The sequence below is a fragment of the Populus alba genome, chromosome 18 (genome assembly GCF_005239225.2).
Source record: "Populus alba chromosome 18, ASM523922v2, whole genome shotgun sequence".
NCBI classification, from domain to species: Eukaryota; Viridiplantae; Streptophyta; class Magnoliopsida; order Malpighiales; family Salicaceae; genus Populus; species Populus alba.
Genome location: NC_133301.1, coordinates 6,991,030 through 7,011,913, shown reverse-complemented (window position 1 = coordinate 7,011,913; position 20,884 = coordinate 6,991,030). Strand labels below are relative to the sequence as shown.

At 31.7% G+C, this 20,884-nt stretch overlaps 1 protein-coding gene across 1 annotated transcript; it reads right to left on the bottom strand.

The window, feature by feature from the left end:
- Positions 1-1,065: 1,065 nt before the first annotated feature.
- On the bottom strand, positions 1,066-7,133 carry LOC118062683 (peptidyl-prolyl cis-trans isomerase CYP57). The gene is made up of 10 exons (XM_035076516.2): positions 6,767-7,133; positions 6,139-6,317; positions 5,952-6,056; positions 5,517-5,623; positions 5,280-5,421; positions 4,448-4,703; positions 3,741-3,777; positions 2,947-3,142; positions 2,221-2,361; positions 1,066-1,573 (listed from the first exon to the last, which is right to left on the bottom strand). Exons 1-10 carry the CDS (start codon positions 6,984-6,986, stop codon positions 1,433-1,435), a joined length of 1,524 nt encoding a protein of 507 aa, XP_034932407.1. The 5' UTR covers positions 6,987-7,133; the 3' UTR covers positions 1,066-1,432.
- Positions 7,134-20,884: the final 13,751 nt, after the last annotated feature.

Below are 20,884 nucleotides of genomic sequence, written 5' to 3'. Positions count from 1 at the left end.
GCAAGAATCATGTTCGATTTGGCTGTGAATATTAAATATTAAACTAAACTAGCACTGAAATTTCTTAAAATAATAATAATAATGATAATAATAATAATTAAAAAAACAGAATTAGGCTTGGCGATCGATAAGCTAAGCGGATCTCGTATAAGATTATTCCAGTATCCATATAAAACAATGGAACAATTTAGTCCTCAGAGTCAGCAAGATTTACTGCCTTCCCTTTTTTAATTATATTTGTGACCCAATGAAATGACAATGACAAGTAGAACGGGAAAATACCAAATAAAATGACTCAAGTGAGTTGATGCTAATTTACAAGATTGAAACTCACTAATTAACAAATGAACAGTAAGCAGTCCTTTCTGTTATGGCTTCACTGTCTGGCATAGACCGAGTCAGAATGCTTTTGAGAATGAATATAATATTTTCGGGACCATGCATGGAAGCACAAGATAAAACACGCTTACAAATTCAACATTACCCGCTATTTTTTACCAAACCACAAGCAACGGGCAAATAATAATAGTAAGGATGGTCATTTTTCCTTTTACTAAAGTTGCTAAGTTCAAAACGATAAAGTTAACAGCAACCAATCTTTTCTTGACCTTCAGCAGTCTTGCTAAAATTATTGAACAGTGAACAACTAGATGAACTTGATTTTTGAAAGACTTTCCAGGGAAAGATAATAATACTAGCTTCAAATTAAATTCGAGTACATGGAAGCACTTCTTTTACGTGTGCCACCACCTGTTTGAATCTGACGGGATGAGCAATATGGCCAATCCTCAAAACTCAAGATCAGGTCTAACGAAGCGATATGTTCTTCCACAACAACAATGTGCGCTTTTGGCCATTCAACAAGTCTAAACTATCATGACTCTATATTCCTATTCCCAAAGGTAAATCAGGAAAACAAAAAAAAAAAGCCTCGTCCATCATTCCATTGTCAAACATTTGAAAAATTCAAGGATTTTATTAGTGGAGTTGGTTTATATATATATATATATATAAAAAAAAACATTTGCAACAATTGACCAAATTACTGATTGTTCAGACAAGTAATTGTTTTCAAATTCAATCTAATAATCACACATATTTAGCAGATGTACAACAGTTAGTACTGTTACCAAAGTTAATTTGACAGGTTTAAGTTAGGAAAAAGGCAGGAAAATGCATTTTAAAAGAGCAAGTACCGAAGATTATAGCATGAGGCAGCTGCTCAGTAGCATCGTTTCCAGGTAAAAACGGTGGTCTCATCAAGTGAACCTTCACAATGAGAACAAATTGGAGGTCAACAATGCACCTCCAAGAACCATTTTCCATAGTTTCTTGTGACTTTGGCCAGAAATAATGAATTATCTGTAGCCAACTATGAGCAAATATAAGGAGGCAAGTTAACCAACTCATGTTGCATATTTCATATTAGAGTCTAAGCAAGAGATTTTCCAGCCCATTCTCGTTCTCGTCTCTTTTGCTTGGCTTGCATCCGGTTAAATTTCTCTTTCCCTTTCTCCAAAAGAGGGTCATGCACAACATAGTCATTTGGATCCTCTTTGCGAGACATACCATCCTGTTACAATTGCAGAAGAGTAAGTACATTGATTAAGATATTTAAAACAAAGAGTGATACTATTTCTATAATTACTGTCATGACCATGGTTTTTACCTTTGAATATATAAACCTATATGTTGCATATGCTGGGAAATTCAGGGTTCTTGTTTAAGAAGATCCAATATCAACTATTTAATGTTTTTAGCATGATTTGCACTGTCCAATGTAACTCAATGAAATGACAATGACAAGTTGAAAGGGGAAATACCGAATAACATGACTCAAGTAAGTTGATGCTAATTTACAAAATTGAAACTCAGTAAGCAATAAATGAACAGTAAGCAGTTCATTCTGTTATGGCTTCACTGTCTGGCATAGACTGAGTCAGAATGCTTTTGAGAATGAATATAATATTTTCAGCACCATACATGTAAGCACAAGATAAAACACTCTTACAAATTCAAAATTACCGTTCATGTGAAGGTAGTCATCTTTAATTTCACTCTGGGCATTTTTTACCAATTTCAACCTTATGTTTATTTGGCAACACTATAAATTAACTATAACATTAAAGTGCAAAAAATGATGAAAACATATAATAATGTCATGTCATGTGGTTATCAAAACCATAAGAAGAAATTAATAGAATTCATACTGAAGCTTACCTTGCCACGTTCAAGTGCAAATGTTAGGGGGACAGTTCTCCAGTCAGACAAATCTTCATTATCAGCATCTTCAGATTCGCTCTTTGCGGCATCAGCCTTTGTAGAGAGGGCCTTTTTAAACTTTTCGAGTTTTGCTAAAACCTAATTAGCCAGAAGAAAAGGATTAAAATAAACAGCTAAGTATTACATGTGGAAAAAAAACGGGGTCAGCTTATATAAGCACACAATGAGAAGATAAATAAGAAACAAATAAATGCATAGATTTTTTGCTCCATGATCTATAATTCATCCTTGTTTAGACTAATTATTGTTCATCGTGTCTGTGATGTAGGGGGAAAATGGTACCAATTATTGTCCAAAAATTTTGATTCTGTAAAGGAATATGATAAGAAAAATGATCTTAGAGAAAATTAACAGAAACATATTAAGTTGCCTATAATATTAAAAACATGTTCACGCAATCCTCATCAATTTCCAAGTTTCACCAATATTTTCATCCACTTCTCCCATCTGTGTTCTTATATTCACCAGTGCTAACATGCATCAGTCCTCACTCATGTGTCTTCGCACCACATTCCTGACCTTCAAAATTCCCTAGCAACTAAAATTTCAATGGCCAAACAAAGATCAATCACTTCAAAATTCTTCTAGCTAAAAAGAGGATATAAAGGGAACAAATCAGACAAGGGAGTTACACCACAGATAAACTGTAATCATATAACATACATCATCCTCGCGGCCTTGAAGTCGGCGCTTCTTTTGTTTCTGCAATAGTCTTCCTCGTTCAGTTTCACCCAACAACTGTAAGTCTGCATCTGCATTAGCCATACGCACAGCCCTGGCCTCTGATCCTACTCCCTTTTTCTTCATTGACAATTTTTCCACCTTTGGTTGGTCATCATTGAAGCTTTCACTATTGGATCTGGCAGGAACAAAATTATAATTCAATTTCATGATTTAACCTTGGTTTCAGAATTCTGCAAATACAAGAAACAATTTCACCAACTAACCAGGTAAAAATACTCCAACAACAAAACCTATTGATCATAATGACAGAGAAACAAAAATATATGACAAACACTTATGCTGGAGACATGTACCACACCAACCCAATTCAAGCAGAAGTTATTTTGAACATTTATGAATCACACTGATCCTCATACCACATAATTGTTTTGTGGCAGACATCACCACCTTTCTATTGGTAGGCATGGGTACTTGGCAGTTTAACTAAACTCTAAATCATACATCTTAGCCACTTCCTCTCATGAAACTAAAAGTTTTCCCATCCACCATCACAACCTCTAGTAAGATTTCATGGTCAATCATGATAAATAGTATAGCATCACTGATGGAGAGGGCCAGGGAAAGTCTAGCCACAATATGTCTGATATAGTTTATAAGCAAATTTGAAATGCCAAGTGAAGAAAGAGCACATCACAATAATCTTTTGAGGATGAGATCTCAAAAAAAATAGTGAAAATTCCATAAGTGAAAAAAGAAAATCATTCATATTTAACCTTGCAGAGACTTGACGATCCTTTGAGCTAGAGCTCCCTGCACACCCAAAAAAAAATACAGGCATTTGATGTAGTATTAGGATGCGATGACTCTAATTTGGACATGCAAAGAATGATGAATAAAAAAATTATTTTGATAACTTATTAACGAATAAGATGTTAACATAGTGACCTTCTTTGGGATATCAACTAAACTGTAATTTCCTCTCTAGCAATGGCTTCCATCGAGTAAAGTTGAAATAATAATAAAATAAATAAAACCCATTATGAGATAAATCAAGCGTCAAAGTCATTCGCCGATTCCATTTTATGTTTCATTTTCCATCAAGAAGTTGCATATTTGCATTTAGTTTACTAATTGCTTATTGACAACTTCTAATAATTGCCTGTATCAATCAGCTAAGTGAGCTTCTTGTGTATATGTTTGTATATCTCTGTGTGTGCCTATACACTTCTTTGTATTTGAGGTAACATAAGACTAGTGTTACTTAGGAGAAATCACTTTTGAAATGGCGATAACCTATACAATTCGCAAGGCTTTCTCTGCCACTGTTTTCAGCTTTGCCATTGTGATATTAAGTCAGCTGAAAATAAAGAATAAAAATCACAATAGAAAGGGACATTGTTTTGAAACAAGGAAAATAGACATGCTCAATGTTGTTAACAAAATTCACCAAATGAAAATGTACAGGAAAGTGTCATGGTACCATTTTGCTTTGGCTTTGGTGGAACATCCCCAAGCTCCTTTCTTTTTTGAAGTATTTGCTGGCGCATTCGTGCATCAAACATGCCCTCATCTTCTTCATTATCATCACTGTTGGAAAATTCAGCTGCTGAATCTCTCCATGATGCTTCTTTCTTCAAGCTTGGAGCTTCTTTAACAGATAAAGTGCCTTTCTTTGAGCTTAGAACTTCTTTAACAGATAACTGAATATCCCTAGTTGTTTTACCTTCAGAAGAGTTCTGCATTGATTCAAACACATCTCAAATAAAATAAAATAAAAATAGACCACTTTCACATGTATAGTGGATAAATTTACCTGCTAACTCAAGAGGATATCATTCTAAAGTAGATCTATTGAAATCATAGAATTGCTTTTACTAAGCAATAATGGTGGGACGAACTCAGCACCTACAGATTTTACAGTATGTGTGACTCAAAGGAGAGTTTTCCTCCTGAATACTTGGAATGTTTGACACTTGAGGACATGGCAAGACCTTAATCCAACAAAAACCAGCACATAAATAATAGTTTGAACCCCAAAACATGCAGTATTGCCAATGCACCTCATACTTTTGTCAGAAACTTGAACATAGATATTATTTCTGCAAAAGTTGCTGTATTTTAAAGATATCTGAACACTAAATCACTGTTATAACACTAAATCACTGCAATATCTACATGTTCAATAACAGAATTTCACAAGCATGCACTTCTTCTCTATGCACTTTGTCTAGATTTTTAGTTGCCCTTTAATCATGGGTATACCCTATTTTTATTTATCATAAGAAGCATCATAGTAAGTATGGCATCATTACCGTTTCTTTACTTGGATTTTCTTCTTTTAGGAGACGAGGATCATTCAATACATCATGACTGCTCTTGATCTTTTGCTTCACAGCTGCCAATTCCTTCTCCTCTTCTTCAGCTTCTTCTCCAAACGAAAGTAAGTTCAGCTTTCTGCATTAAGAAAAGCCTTAATATAGTAACAGGGACAGCAATAAATGTCTTTGGATTCTCAAATTATGACATTATGCTAGGTTGGGGGAACCTACTTCACAGCTTTCTTCTTTGAATCTTTATTTTCAGTATCAGTTGCAGGTTTGTTTGAGGGCTTGGGAATTACCCTTGGAATGATATCTTCAAAAGGGTTCCACAGTACCTAAAAAGGAATTTCAATAATATAGCTACGCATTAAAACTTCCTGTAAAATTTGTGCCATGGACTATCATGAGAATGAAGAATCAAAGTTGATGCAAAATGCAAAAGCATATTACATTGACATATCATGTAGCGGATGCAGTTTTTTAAAAAAAAAAATGAATAACCATAATATCGGCAATATATCATACATCTAAACATCCATACTACATGCATGTCATTACATGATCATCAATCACAATTTCATAAAAGATAGAAGTTTGAACAGCTCACAAGTTGTTATGCATTTATAATCTGAGATTAGCATTTCAGAGCACTAACGAGCCTACCTCAACTGATATTATTCTTGGAGGTGGATCTAATGGCCAATCATTGTCCTTATTAGTTTCAACCTCACCAAGTGACAGAAGATTATATATCGAGTCCCCAGTAACCTGATAACCAGGAAACTTAGCTCCAAAAAGCAATCAGAATACACCAAAGAATTTCAAACCCAAAAACCAAAACCAACATTACCTTTCCAAAAATAGTATTCTTCTTATCAAGCCAATCACACTTTTCCAACGAGATAAAAAACTGACTCCCATTTGAATGCGGCCTACCTGCATTTGCGCATGCAACTAGCCCTCTATGGTTAAACCTCAGACGCGAATGATACTCATCAGCGAACACACTTCCATATATACTTTCACCACCTACGAATATTGACAAGCATCAATATTCTAATTAACAATATCACCCCAAAAAATTAAAAAATCAGCTAAAAGACAAAAGTAATTCCTTCCAAAATTACTAATAACTACAAAATTGAACAAGGAAAAAAAACCCATTTCAATTGTTAAACAAAGCAACAAACTTTAAACAAATTTTTAATTCCTTATCCACAAATTAACCCCCCAAAAAGAAATTCACTAACATGTAAATAAATCCCAATTTGACCAAATTCAAACACAAGGTGCTATGGCAATACAAAATTCAATCACTAGTAATTAATAATTATATTAACAAACACTACAAATCACCAATCTATAGTCTATATAAACTACAAGAAACCCTGAAACCCTAAGGCAAATCCAATATTAATACAAAAATAAAAACTGCAGCCCGTCAATGAAACACAAAGAGAAATTACAGAGTTACCTACCTGTGCCAGTGCCAGTAGGGTCGCCGCCTTGAACAAGAAAGCCCTTAATAATACGGTGAAAGATGGTTTTATCATAGTAACCTTCGAGGCAGAGTTGGACGAAGTTTCTAACAGCTTTCGGTGCTTCTTTAGGCCAGAGCTCGATGTCTAAAGGTCCGTACGTTGTGTTTAGTATTACTTTGCCTTTCGTTGGTGGCTCTGACACGTAAATCGATGACATTATTCAGCAGGGCCAGTGAGCAGGATGAGGGGCAGTGAGTGGGAGGTTGCGGAGTTTTTAATGAGCAAAAGGTGTTTGTGTTATTGTTTCTGTGAATTGGTTGCCTTCGAGCTTTCTTCGCTTAATTATTGATATATATATATATATATATATATATATATATAAACATGCGGGAAAACCTTTTTTTTATATATTTTATTTGCTTTCCTACCGTGTATTTTTTAGTTTGTTTTTAAATTATTTTTATTGATTTTATTTTTAAATTATTTTATTTTTTTAATATCCATCTAGTTAAAAATTTAGTTTTATAATTTTTTTAAAATATTGTAAATTGTTATATTGTTTCTTCATATAGTTTTTTTTTATTATGATTTTTTTAAAAATTATTTGTCAATTTTATTTTTTTAATATTGAGTTAAATGAAAATTTAACTACGTAATTTTTTTTCTTTAAAATATTGTGAATTGCTACAATGTTTCTCTACATGGTTTTTTTTTATGTTTTTTGTATGATTTTTAATAAATTATTTTTATCAATTTTATTTTTTTAATATTGAGCTTGTTATAATTTAGCTTTAAAACATTGCGGATTTCTATAATGTTAATTTTAAGAATTTTTTCTTTCCTACATGGTTTTTTTTTTTTCTTAAGATTTTTTTAAAAAAAATTTTGTCAATTTTTTTTTTTAATATTGATATGGTTGAAAATTACAATAAAGCTAAATCAAATGAGAAAAATCATTGTAGGTTTCCTCACAAAACACTATGGATTGCTACTGTTTCTTCCATGTGGATTTTTTTTTCTTATGATTTTTAAAATTGTCTTTGTCGATTTTATCTTTTTAATATTTATCTGGTTGAGAATTACAATTACAAGCAAGGTTAAATCATGTGGGGAAGCAGTGTAGCTTTCCTCACAAAACATTGTGGATTGCTATTGTGTTTCCCTACATGGTTTATTTTTTATTATAAATTTTTTTTAAATTATCTTTGTCAATTTTACTAGGAAAAACATTGTAGTTTTCCTCACAAAACACGGTGGATTGCTACAGTGTTTCCCCTCATGGTTTTTTTTTTTCCAAAATTGTCTTTGTTGATTTTTTTTTTAATATTAAGCTAGTAAAGAATTTAGCTTTCTATTTTTTTTTTTTTTATTAACAGAAAATATAAATCATATTGGGAAAGAATTGTATCTTTCCTTACAAAACACTGTGAATTGCTATAAATCATTCTATTCAGTCTCTAAATTTTTTATTACCAACACAACTTTTTTTCTGTCATGGAATTTGTCTCCATCACACATTTAGTTTCTATTTCTTATCTAGCACTAGTTCACAATTATAACACTATCAGACACATTTATTTCATAGCTCGCCGCAACGTCCAGGTATGCCATCTCATATATAAACACATATCCATGTTAATAGAAAATAAACAAATTATTTATCGTAAAAGAAAGAAAAAAAAATACAAATAAAAATTTCCCATTCAAATTCATCCCATCTAAACAAATATTTTGTTTGAAAATTACAACACATGCTTTGCATTAATACACATTAATTTTAAAAAACCACGTTACAATGTGGATATATTTTTAAGCTAATTTTTAATATAATAAAAGAATATACTAATATTATTTACATATTTTACTATATCATTTTTTTTAATTGATAAATGTGAAGATATATTTATATTTAATAAAATAAATTTTAAAAATAGTTAAATTGATCCATTATAAAAGAGTTATAAATATTAATTGAATACTAAATTATTAAACTAATATTTCTTCTAAATGCAAAAGAAATATGAGTAAGCATTTAACATCCACTTTTTTTTAATTTAAGCTTTTTTTATTTTATTTTAGAGGTTATTTTTTCTCACCAAGAACTAATGATTTAAAAAAATACATCATACAAATACAGTTTATTTATATCAAATATAAAAAATAATGAAAATATAAATTACAATAATCTCTTTAAATATTATAAATAATTAAAAATAAATAATATTTAAAAAAAAGTTTAACAAAACAATTTAAAAAGAGAGAGAGTATTATTTAAATTGAAATAAAAAAAATTATGTAAACTAAAAAACATACAAAAGAGAGTTTATTAATTAAAAATTTATATAAAAAAACAAAGAGAAAGGCTAGGTAGTGTTGGGTCGCCCAACTACCCAGGCCCAGACATACTTACGCCTATAAACCCAAGCTTGTAAACCGAGGCCCATGTGCTTGGGCATTCCTTTTTATTTTTAAAAAATAAAACAAACAATATGTTTTTTATTGTCTAGTTCTAGCCATCTTAGGTGGCTGGAAAATTGTTAGAAAGTTGAGTATTTTACTTTTAGACCAAAAAAACCATTTTAACCAAATTTTTACATGAAAACAACACACTATAAACATCAACAAACTTATTTATAACCTTAAAATAGCAAAAAAACAAACAAACAATTGCACAAATAATTTGAAACCAAAAAACTTCTCAAGCTTCGATCTACCTTTTCCAGTAAAATAAAGACTAAAAACTAGTGTTGTCAAACTCCTCTCATCAAATGGAACCATTTAACACCAAATTTTGTCATTTTGGTTGTTAAAATCATGACAAGTAATATTTTTCTCTCTCTTCCACCATTTTTTTTTTATATAACTTTCTCTTATGCGAACTTATGAATATAAAGATTCAAAAACTCACGGTCAAATTAACCATATCCAAGAAAGCTAAATTCAAGCTTGTAATTGAGCTTGAGACAATAATAACTTATACCGAGAGACTAAGACTATAGACAACCAACCATCACCAGATGCTTATAATTGAGATGTGAATAAGAAGTATAGAAGACGTCATGAAACTTGGTTAGTTATTCAATAAGTCAGAGTAGTTCTATGAGGAACCAAGAATAAGAACAAATTCTCACATACAAGTTTTATTTCTGAGTAACAAATCCATCTCTTATTAATATTTTTTTAAAGAAACTAAATACAAGCTAAATAACCATATTTATACTAAGTACAAATATCTTAAACAATATTGAAAAACACAACAAAAGAGTTTTGTATATAAAATAAAATCTTAAATCAACTAGGAAACTAATACAAATATTATTCAATAGTTTATAGACCTTATCACAAGGATTTCTTGTGTCCAATTGACCTGTAATTTTAACTAGATATAAAACAAGACCTCTAGAAATTTGAAGTAAAATAGTCTGATCCAAATATTAGATCAAATATTATATATGCATGTTTCTATAATATCCTTGAATGATATAAAAAAAAAAAAAAAAAAAAAAAACCTTGTTATTGAAGAAATCCACAAAACAAAAGGAAACATAAGTTGTTAACATGGAAACCCTTGCCAAAATAATCATGATTTATACTATCAATGCTTTCATTATAGAAAATGAATTATTGCTAAATAAAAAGTCCACAAGTCATAAAAATAAAATAACATATCATGTTCAACAACTTCTATTATGACTTCAAACGTATTTTTCTTCTCTTATATGGATGAATTGTTAGTCCTACCATATATAGATGAAAAAGCTTGAGATGTCCAGTTTTTCACCTAACTGAAATCGCAATAAAACTCCACTTGTAGCTTTAAATATGATCATAAAGTACATAAAGGTCTTATCTAACAGATTTACAACTTGTTAACCCAAATATTCAGAATCAATCTAATCAATTTCTCTTGAATCCTCTTAGTTTCAAACCTTGTAATAAACCTAATTGATACATCTAATGGATCTTTTGGTTATGTTCGCTGACTCATATTCTCTTTACCACCTTTTTTTTTTTTGATGAATTTCTCTCTAATTTCTCTAATTATGAACTAAAAAAATTAACAAAATAAACTTTTAGACCATAATAAAAATGATAAATGTTTTTAGAATTAGCCATGTATTTTGTTAGTGTTTTACATTTTCATCATTTTTTATTTTAATTTGGTCTTTCTACCATAATTTTAAACTTAATCTCATCTAATTAGGCCATAAAAAGGATTCAATCGAAAAACAAAATTGTTTAAGGAAAAAAAATAAAAATAGATGAAAATTGTAAAGCTTATGATAAAATATACACAAATAGTAAGAAACCTAATATGTTAAATGAATAGAAGAAAAATTATTGTGTGGAGAAGATGATAGCTGATGCAAAACTCGTGATCAAGTAGTCACATAACCCACACGCAAAGACATCAATTCTCAAAAAGCCAAGTAAATCAGGTTTGATAGGAGTGTGACAAAAAAAGATAACTTGTACCTATGCACCAACATTATTGGAAACAGAAAAACCCCACCCAATGAATATTGATTCGCAAACGAGAAGTATAAGGATGATGCCATGAAGTCAGTTGTTCTTCAATAAGTCATTTTCAATTCTTTAAAGAACCAAGGAAGGGAGATTATCTCACTAACACACACACACACACACACACAAAGTATGATAAATAAGAATTTTTATTAATCTGAATATTGTGTAACCTTACATGTTTGGTTATGCCTTTATTTATATTGACTCTAGACTTAAAAAAACCCTAATGGACCTGATTAGTACTTAAAAATGCATTTTTATCAATGTTTTATATCATTATTTTGCACTTGAAGTATCAATAACTCCTTAACTAAAGCATGTTTTATAATAACATATCTAATAATATAAGATACCTTTAATTTATGGGAAATGTTTATCTTAAATGTAGGCCTATCACATAAATGAAAGGATTGATTGATGAGTTTAAGTACTGAAATTGAAAGGACAAAGAGAGGGCCAAACTTAGAAAAGAGATGTTGGTGTAGTCCAAACTAGAATATTGTTCGGTAATTGGGTCATATTTGGAGCTGTAGATCTTGGATTTAGGTCTTCTTTATATGGATGGAAAGGTAAGACATAGGCCTACAACTTTCATGTAGAGTCCAAGATTTAAAAAGGTCGTTTTCAAGTCCAAATTATAGCAATAACGAAGAAGTCTGAATCTGTACTGTAGCCTAGACATTGTTCAGTGTTCAACCCATATTTTGAGTTCTAGAAGTCCAAATGACCTTAATTTTTTTTTCCTGGAAATATAAGACAATTTCCTATAACTTTCATGAGTACAGTTGGTTCTAGTTCTGATGTTAGGAATGACAATTTGTTCAAACAAGAAGATAAGGATTTTCACCAAGTCAAGAGTTGGCCACCCACTCAAAAATTAGTCATCAAATCAATAGTTTTAAATTTTGGCCTATAAAAGGAGGCCTTTGCTATGCATTTAAGAGCTTGGTTGTTCAGATCAAGAACCTGCTCTTGCTATCTCTCTTTATATTTTTTTTGTAATTCTTAAGTTTTGCTCTCATTAATATCTTGTTTATACTTTTCATTTCCTTTCCTTTCTTTTACTTAGTTAACTTGTATCTTATTTATGTTTCTCTTCTTCATTGTGCTTAGCTAAATTCATTATGTTAAGGTGAAAACGTTACACTAATGGTGTAAGAATAAGTATATTGTAAACTCAACATGGACCTTAATGTTCAATATTAACATGTCTTATCTTTTTATCTTACTAATTCTTAATACCTTGCTTGTTAAGTGATTAATCTAGATTTGTGTTGTATAACACTTGGTACAACAAATGCTTGGCACTCTCGTAGCTTAACTGTATGGCATTACCTACACATGTGCTATGAAAGGAACTTGATTTGTTGTTAACATAAGTTAGCATCATGAATTCCTAATTATATTTAAAAGTTTGGTGTTACTTAAATAAGATAATTAATATGATCATGTTAACAATGTATAATGAGCTATTAATGACAAATCATTCGATTAGAACCTCCTTTGTGTGTGGTTTCCAGTTGAATAATAAGAGTTTATACTATACTTGTTTGAAATACCATTAGTGGATCCTCTAACCTTGACATTTGTTTTTATCATTGTTTAATCCTCACATTAATTTTACATCTCAAAGTCCTCTTTAACTTTTTTTTTGTTTTGTTTCTTTTTGTTTTGTTTTCTTCTTCCTTTTATTCTCTTTTTACACATGTATAAGTGTTTGGTCACGTACATTAAGTTGTAGACTTTGTAGGGTATCCTCATCATTTTTAGAAAATATGGTCAAAGAAGATAATCAGTTGTTTTATAATGAAAATAATGAGAATAGCCGAGTTAGAACACTTAGAGATCACATGAATCCTACAAGAACAAGTGCACCCTCATGTATAGTTGTTCCTCCTAATGCATCTCATTTTAATTTTAAGCCAAACATTATTCAACTTTTACCTTCTTTTCATGGCTTAGATCTAGAAAATCCATACTTGCATTTGAGAGAATTTGAAAAAGTTTGTAAAACCTATAATGACTTAAATTGTAGCATGAATACCGTTAGATTAAAGCTTTTTCCTTTTTCATTAAAAGATAAAACTAAAACATGGCTACAAAATCTTAGGTCAGGATCCATTTGTGCTTGGGATGAAATGCAACAACAATTTTTAAAGAAGTTTTTCCATCTCACAAAACAAACTCTTTCAAAAGACAAATCACCACTTTCATTCAAAAACCAAGTGAAACATTTTATCAATGTTGGGATAGGTATCAAGACTTGCTTAATACTTGCCCTAATCATGGTTTTGAAACATGGAGATTGGTTTCACAATTTTATGAATGGTTAACACCTAAAGATAGGCAAATGGTTGAATTGATGTGTAATGGAACTTTTGAAGATAAAGACCTTAATGAAGCAATTAAGTACCTAGACTTGCTAGCTAAAAATGCGCAAAATTAGGACACTACAGGCACTTATAAGGCACCAAGTAAAACTCAATCTCATATATCTAATGGAGGTATGTATAACCTTAGAGAAGATCATAACCTCCAAGCCAAGTTTGCATCTCTAGCTAGAAAAGTCGAGCTACTAGAATTAAAAAAGAGTGGTCAATTAAAATCTGTTCAAGACATTTTGTGTCAAATCTGTGAAACAAATGAACATGCAACTAATGACTGTCCAACTTTGCCTTCTTTCAAGGAATGCCTCTATGAACAAGCCCATGCTTTAAACAGTTTCCAAAGACCCAATCATAACCCATACTCGCAAACATACAACCCTGGTTGGAGAGATCACCCAAATTTAAGTTGGAAGAGTGATAACAACAATGCACAAACTTCACAGCCACCATTTCAAGCACACTATAATTTTTAAAATTCTCATGGATATGCACCTCCTTATGCTCCACCTCTTACAATAAATCTTGAGGAAACATTGCATGCATTCATTGAAAAGCAAGAGAAAATCAACACTCAACTTGCTCAAAGCATGAGAATTTTTAAAGATGCTCTTGCAAAATTCACATCTACTCTCAGTTTTTAAGAGAAAGGTAAGTTTCCATCTCAACCACAGCAAAATCCAAAGGGGCAATACAATGCAAATGCAAGTAGTTCCGGAAGCCAATACATGGATCAAGTCAAATTAGTCATCACTCTTCGCAGTGGTAAGGTTATTGAAAAACCCACTCTTGAACCTTGTGAGAAAGATGATGAGTTAATCTTTAAGGGTAAGGAAGGGGTTGAATCTAAATATTGCAAAGAAAAGGCTGATTCCCCGGCAGCACTTCCATTTCCTCATGCCATGACCAAACAAAGAAAAGTCAATCACAATTCTGAAAATCCTTGAAACTTTCAAACATGTAAGGATCAATATACATTTATTGGATGCTATTAAACATGTACCTTCCTTTGCTAAATTTTTGAAAAATTTGTGCATTATGAAGAGAAAACTGAATGTGAAAAAGAAAGCCTTTTTAGCTGAACAAGTAAGTGTCATTCTTCAGAACAATAATGCTTTGAAATATAAAGACCCTGGTTGGCCTACAATTTCTTGCCTTATTAGAGAACATAAAATTGAAAGAGCTTTACTTGATCTTGAACCTGGTGTGAATTTACTTCCATATTTGGTTTTTAAAAGTCTCAATCTAGGTGAGTTAAAACCAACTTCTGTAACTCTTTTACTTATTGATAGATTTGTAAAAGTGCTTAGAGGAATAGTTGAGGATGTGTTAGTAGAAGTTGATAAATTCATTTACCCTGTAGATTTTGTTATCTTAGATACACAACCTGTTGAAGCATGTAATTCATTTCCTGTTATTTTAGGACGTCCATTTCTTGCAACTTCTAATGCATTGATTAATTATAGGAATGGATTGATGAAGCTATCATTTGGAAACATGACATTGGAGATGAATATTTTTAACATTTGCAAGCAACCTGGATATGATAATGATTTATAGGAAGTGGACATTATTGAAAAATTAGTTCATGATCAATTTCAAACCACTTCCAGTGAAACTGAGATTGATGAACCTGACGATTTGCAAATGATCTATTTTCAGGAAGAATCAAACTTAAAGAATTGAAGACCACAAATTGAAGAATTGGCAACACGATCAATTGAGTCCATACCTTCAAGTGTTCAACCACCAAAACCTGATTTGAAGGCGTTACCATTCAATCTAAAATTCTCATTTTTGGGAGAAAATGAAACCTTTTCGGTAATAATCTCTTCCAAACTTAATGCACATCAAGAAGGTAAGTTATTACAAACTATAAAAATGCACAAAAATGCATTAGGATGGACCATAACTGACATAAAATGAATTAGCTCTTTGATTTGCACACACGGGATTTATTTGGAGGAAAATGTCAAACCCTCTAGAGAATTGCAATGAAAGCTTAATCCTAATATGGAAGAAGTAGTGAAAAATAAAGTCATTAAGCTTCTAGATAATATAATCATTTATCCTATTTCTGACAGCAATTAGGAAGTCCTACCCAAGTTTTACCCCTGAAGTCTAGAGTCACTATGATAACAGATGAGAAAAATGAGTTAATTCCAACTAGAACTATTAGTGGTTGGCGCATGTGCATTGATTATAGAAAACTTAATTCAATAACTAGAAAATATCATTTCATTTTACCCTTCATGGATCAAATCCTAGAAAGAGTTGCAGGTCATGAATTTTATTGTTTCCTAGATGGCTATTCAAGTTATAACCAAATTGAAATTGCATTGGAAGATCAAGAGAATACTACTTTCACATGTCCATTTGGTACTTTTGCATATCATAGAATGCCTTTTGGATTATGTAATGCACCAACCATATTTCAAAGATGCATGCTTAGCATATTTAGTGATATGGTTGAACGTTTCCTTGATATTTTTATGGATGATTTTTCTATTTTTGGTGATTCATTTGATGATTGTTTAACTAACTTGGAAAAGGTTTTGAACAGGTGAGAAGAGAAGAATCTTGTACTGAATAGGGAAAAATGTCACTTTATGGTAACAAATGACATTGTACTTTGTCACATTATTTCATTGAAAGGAATTGAGGTTGGCAAATTTAATTGCTAACTTGCCAACACCAAAATCTGTTAAAGATGTTAGATCATTCTTAGGACATGCTGGTTTTTACAGAAGGTTCATCAAAGATTTTAGTGTAATATCTAAACCATTATGTAACCTTCTAACAAAGGAAAATGTTTATGAATGGACTAAACAATATGAAAAAACCTTTGTTAAACTTAAAAGCTTGCTTACTTCTGCTCCTGTTATTCAACCTCCTGATTGGTCACTGCCTTTTGAAATAATGTGTGATGCTAGTGATTATGTCATGGATGCTATCTTGGGACAAAGAAAATATAAGAAACCTTATGTGATTTACTATGCAAGTAAAACTTTAAATAGTGCTCAAATGAATTACACTACCAATGAAAAAGAATTACTTGTAGTAGTATTTGCATGTGACAAGTTCAGATCTTATCTTATTGGCTCACCTGTTGTCATTTTTAGTGATCATATAGCTTTGAAATATCTTCTCTCCAAGAAAGATTCTAAGGCTAGATTGGTGCGGTGGATTTTGTTACTTCAAGAATTTGATATCACAATCAAAGACAAGAAAGACACCGAAAATATTGTTGCAGATCCTTTGTCAAGATTGACAACCGATTCGAGATCTGACATCACAACAATTGATGACTACTTTCCTGATAAATCTTTATTTTCTGTCTCTACAATGCCTTGGTTTGCTAATATTGTTAATTTTCTTGTTTCAGGACAATTGCTAGCTCATTGGAGTACCCAAGACCAAAGAAAGTTCTTGAACGAAGTGAAGAACTTTTATTGGGATGACCCTTATTTATTCAAATATTATTCTGATCAAATATTTCGAAGATGCATTCCTAATAATGAGGTAAGTAGTGACATTAAATTTTATCATTCTGAGACATTTGGGGGCCATTTCTCATTAAGAAAGACAATTGCAAAAATCTTACAAAGCGGATTTTACAAGCCCACCATGTTCAAGGACTCACATGCATTCATTAAGAATTGTGAAAATTATCAAAAGTTGGGATCTATTTCAAAACATCACATTATGCCTTTAAATCCTATTCTTGTCATTGAGATCTTTAACTGTTGGGGTATGAATTTCATGGGTCAATTTCCTCCATCATTTGGTTTCTTGTACATATTAGTCGTAGTAGATTATGTTTCAAAATGGATAAAGGCAATTCCAAATCGAAACAATGATCAAAAAATAGTGATAAAGTTTTTGAAAGAAAATATTTTAAGTTAATTTGGTATCCCTCGAGCCATCATAAGTGATGATAGAACACATTTCTGTAACAAAGCCGTTTGAGTCTTTAATGAAGAAATATGGAATCACACATAAAGTTGCCACCCCTTATCACCCTCAGACGAGTGGACAGGTAGAACTTGCTAATAGGGAGATCAAACAGATCTTGGTGAAAACAGTGAACCCTAATCGGAAAGACTGGTCTTTAAGACTTAATGATGCACTTTGGGCTTATCGAACTGCTTATAAAACATCATTAGGTATGTCACCTTATAAACTAGTCTATGGAAAACCTTGTCACTTGCTTGTGGAAATTGAACATAAAGCTTATTAGGCTATTAAAGCTTTCAATTCAAACCTTGATGATGCCAGTCAGCTGCGAAAATTACAAATAAATGAGCTTGAGAAAATAAGAAATGATGCATATGACAATTCAAGAATTCATAAAGCGAGAATCAAAGAGTTTCATGACAAGAAAATACTGAGAAAAACATTCAATGTTGGTCAAAAAGTCTTACTTTATAATTCTCGACTCCATTTATTTCTTGGAAAACTAAGATCAAGATAGAGCGGTCCTTTTATTGTGAAACATGTGTATCCATATGGGGCCTGTGATATCGAAAATCCAAAGAATGGTAAATGTCAATCGTTTGAAAGTTTATTTTGATAATTTTTCAGTTGAAAATGACTCTATTGAATTGGGTGATCCTGTATATAAAGATTGATTCTTTTTCTCACATTGTTTTTGTGTGATTTTTGTTTTGTTAGTTTCTCTCACCTCAGTCAAATGGCGGATAACGATACTCCGTGACTCTTAAGTCGGTTCTTTCAGTTTCCCATGATAATTGATATCAGTGTATATATTTGTGCAATTCTTTGCTCTTTCTCCTTTCTTTGAATCTCTCCTCCAATTCTCATTTGAAAATGGACACCACTCTTGAAAAATTGAAAAAGTACTTTCCCGCTCTACCTCAGAATGCGATTACAAAAATTTATTGTGCTAGATGTGCAAGATTGAGGTTGTTAATAAACCATGGAATTCCTGAAGATATTCGATGGCTAATTGAAGTAAGGGTCTGATTATCAGGTGAGTCCTCTAATTCTTTCATTTCATACATGCCTGGAATAGGTAAAAGAACTTTTGCGAAGAAACGTCATACAAAACGATTGAAAGTGTGTCACAGATGTGCCAGGTGGACTTGTAATGCGACATGTTGTTCTTTAGAAATGGTATATGTAAACTTGAAGATAAAATACAATTCATTAAGGAGGGCCTGAGTAAGGGGTCTTTAGATAATCTTCTATTGACTCTTGAGACGCATCCTAGTGGAGATGTGCATCGTGCAATTCATGATTTATGGCTACAATTCCATAAAGAACATGCTTGACTTAGTCTTAGGAATTTGACTAAAAAAGAACATGTTTGCCAGTTTTTAAGAAAATTAGATGGGAAGCCTATCCCAGACCCATATAGGGCGTTTAAGCCGTTATTGGACGTAAAACCAAGGAAAGATGTGAGCCACAATCACAACTACCTATACATACACATGCTTTTTCAAAATAAATAAATAAATAGAGAGAGAGAGAGACTACAGCTGGCTTACATATAGGTGGTATGATTGCATTTTCAATTTCTCATCTATAAATTCTTCTATTCCTTCCCTTCATTTCTACTCAACCCATACATTCATCAAATATAAAAGGGTGTAGAAATGGCAAGTTCCTCAATTCATCATATAAGAAATATTTGTGTTTTCGGTGGATCCAGTCCTGGGAAAGAAAAAGTGTTTTTAGAATCAGCAAATCATCTTGGTCAAGTACTAGCTAAGCGGAAGATTCATTTAGTGTATGGAGGAGGCAGCCTTGGGTTAATTGGGGGAGTGTCAATAGTTGCATTTTTAGGAGGTAGTCAAGTCTTGGGTTGCATAAGGGGACATCATTGGAAAAACAATTGGAGAGGAATTATAGGTCCCCACAATGTCTAATCGAATGAATGCAATGTTTAACCATGCTAACACCTTCATTGCCTTACCAGGTGGTCTAGGCACATTGGAAGAGATCTTTTATATTTCCTTTTGGGCCCAACTGCACATTCACCATAAACCCATAGGTCTATTAAATGTTAATGATTTTTATGATAAGTTGTCTTTTCTTGATCATGCCGTGGAACAGGAATTCCTAACATCTTCGGCACGACAAATCATAATCTTTGCTGCTACTGCTGAACAATTGATTGACCAACTACAATCTTTCATCCCTAATTGATCCCTTCATGAGTTGTATAAATTGGTCATCTAAGAAAAGCTGTAAAAAGCTTAGATTGGATTTGAGCCTTCATTTGTAAAAACTGTGTCTTTTGGTTTTATTATTATGTTTTATTGTTTCTTATATTTGTTTAAGTGTGTTTCAGGTTTGTCAGTGTTTATTATTTTAGGTAATGTCTTCTATACTCTATCTTTCTACCTTAGGACATTGAGGACAATGTCTTATTTTGGTTGGGGGGAAAGGGTAGTAGTTGATATATATATATTTTTTAAAAAAACTAACTGTGTTTTTTTTTTTTTATTATTTCATAAACTATTTGTAAAACTATTGTTACTAGGATGACAGAGTAAAAGGAGTTCATTTGTTAAAGTGACTCTTGAGACGCATCTTAGTAAACATTCTTAATAAGGTTTATCAGAATACTTTTTGAAATATTCAGGTTTACAAACTCTCATATTGTTATCACTTGATTATGCTCATATGCTTATTTAACAAGTATTCTTAAATCTTCATTTTCACACACACTTTAACATATGATTGTGGGTTGCACATTGGATTATTACATTATTTATGTTCTTTTGTTAAAGGTAACAACTAAATGAAAGGGATAGTATATAATTTGTAAAAAAAAAAACAAAAAAAAAAACAAAACAAAATAATAATCATAATAAAAACGTAGATAAGTTTGGTTTCGTAGCCTCCCTAACCTAAGCAATTAAGCCCGTAGGAGTGTTTTAACACTTAATACCCTAAAGTCAACTAACTTGGGAGCTATTGGTCCAACGCTTGTTACATGGGTTGAGGAGAAAAGCTTAAGGGAATCAAATATTGCACTATTTACATATTAGTATCTGCAACCCGAGTTATTAAGCTCGTAGGGGTCTCTCAACACCTAATGCCCTAAGACCAACTAGTCTGGGAGTCATTAGCCGAAAGCTCATTACATGGGTTAAAGATGCATTGTGTTTTAAGTTATATGTATATATATTTAAAAAAAATAATAAGAAAAAAAGAAGAAAAAGATAATAATCCT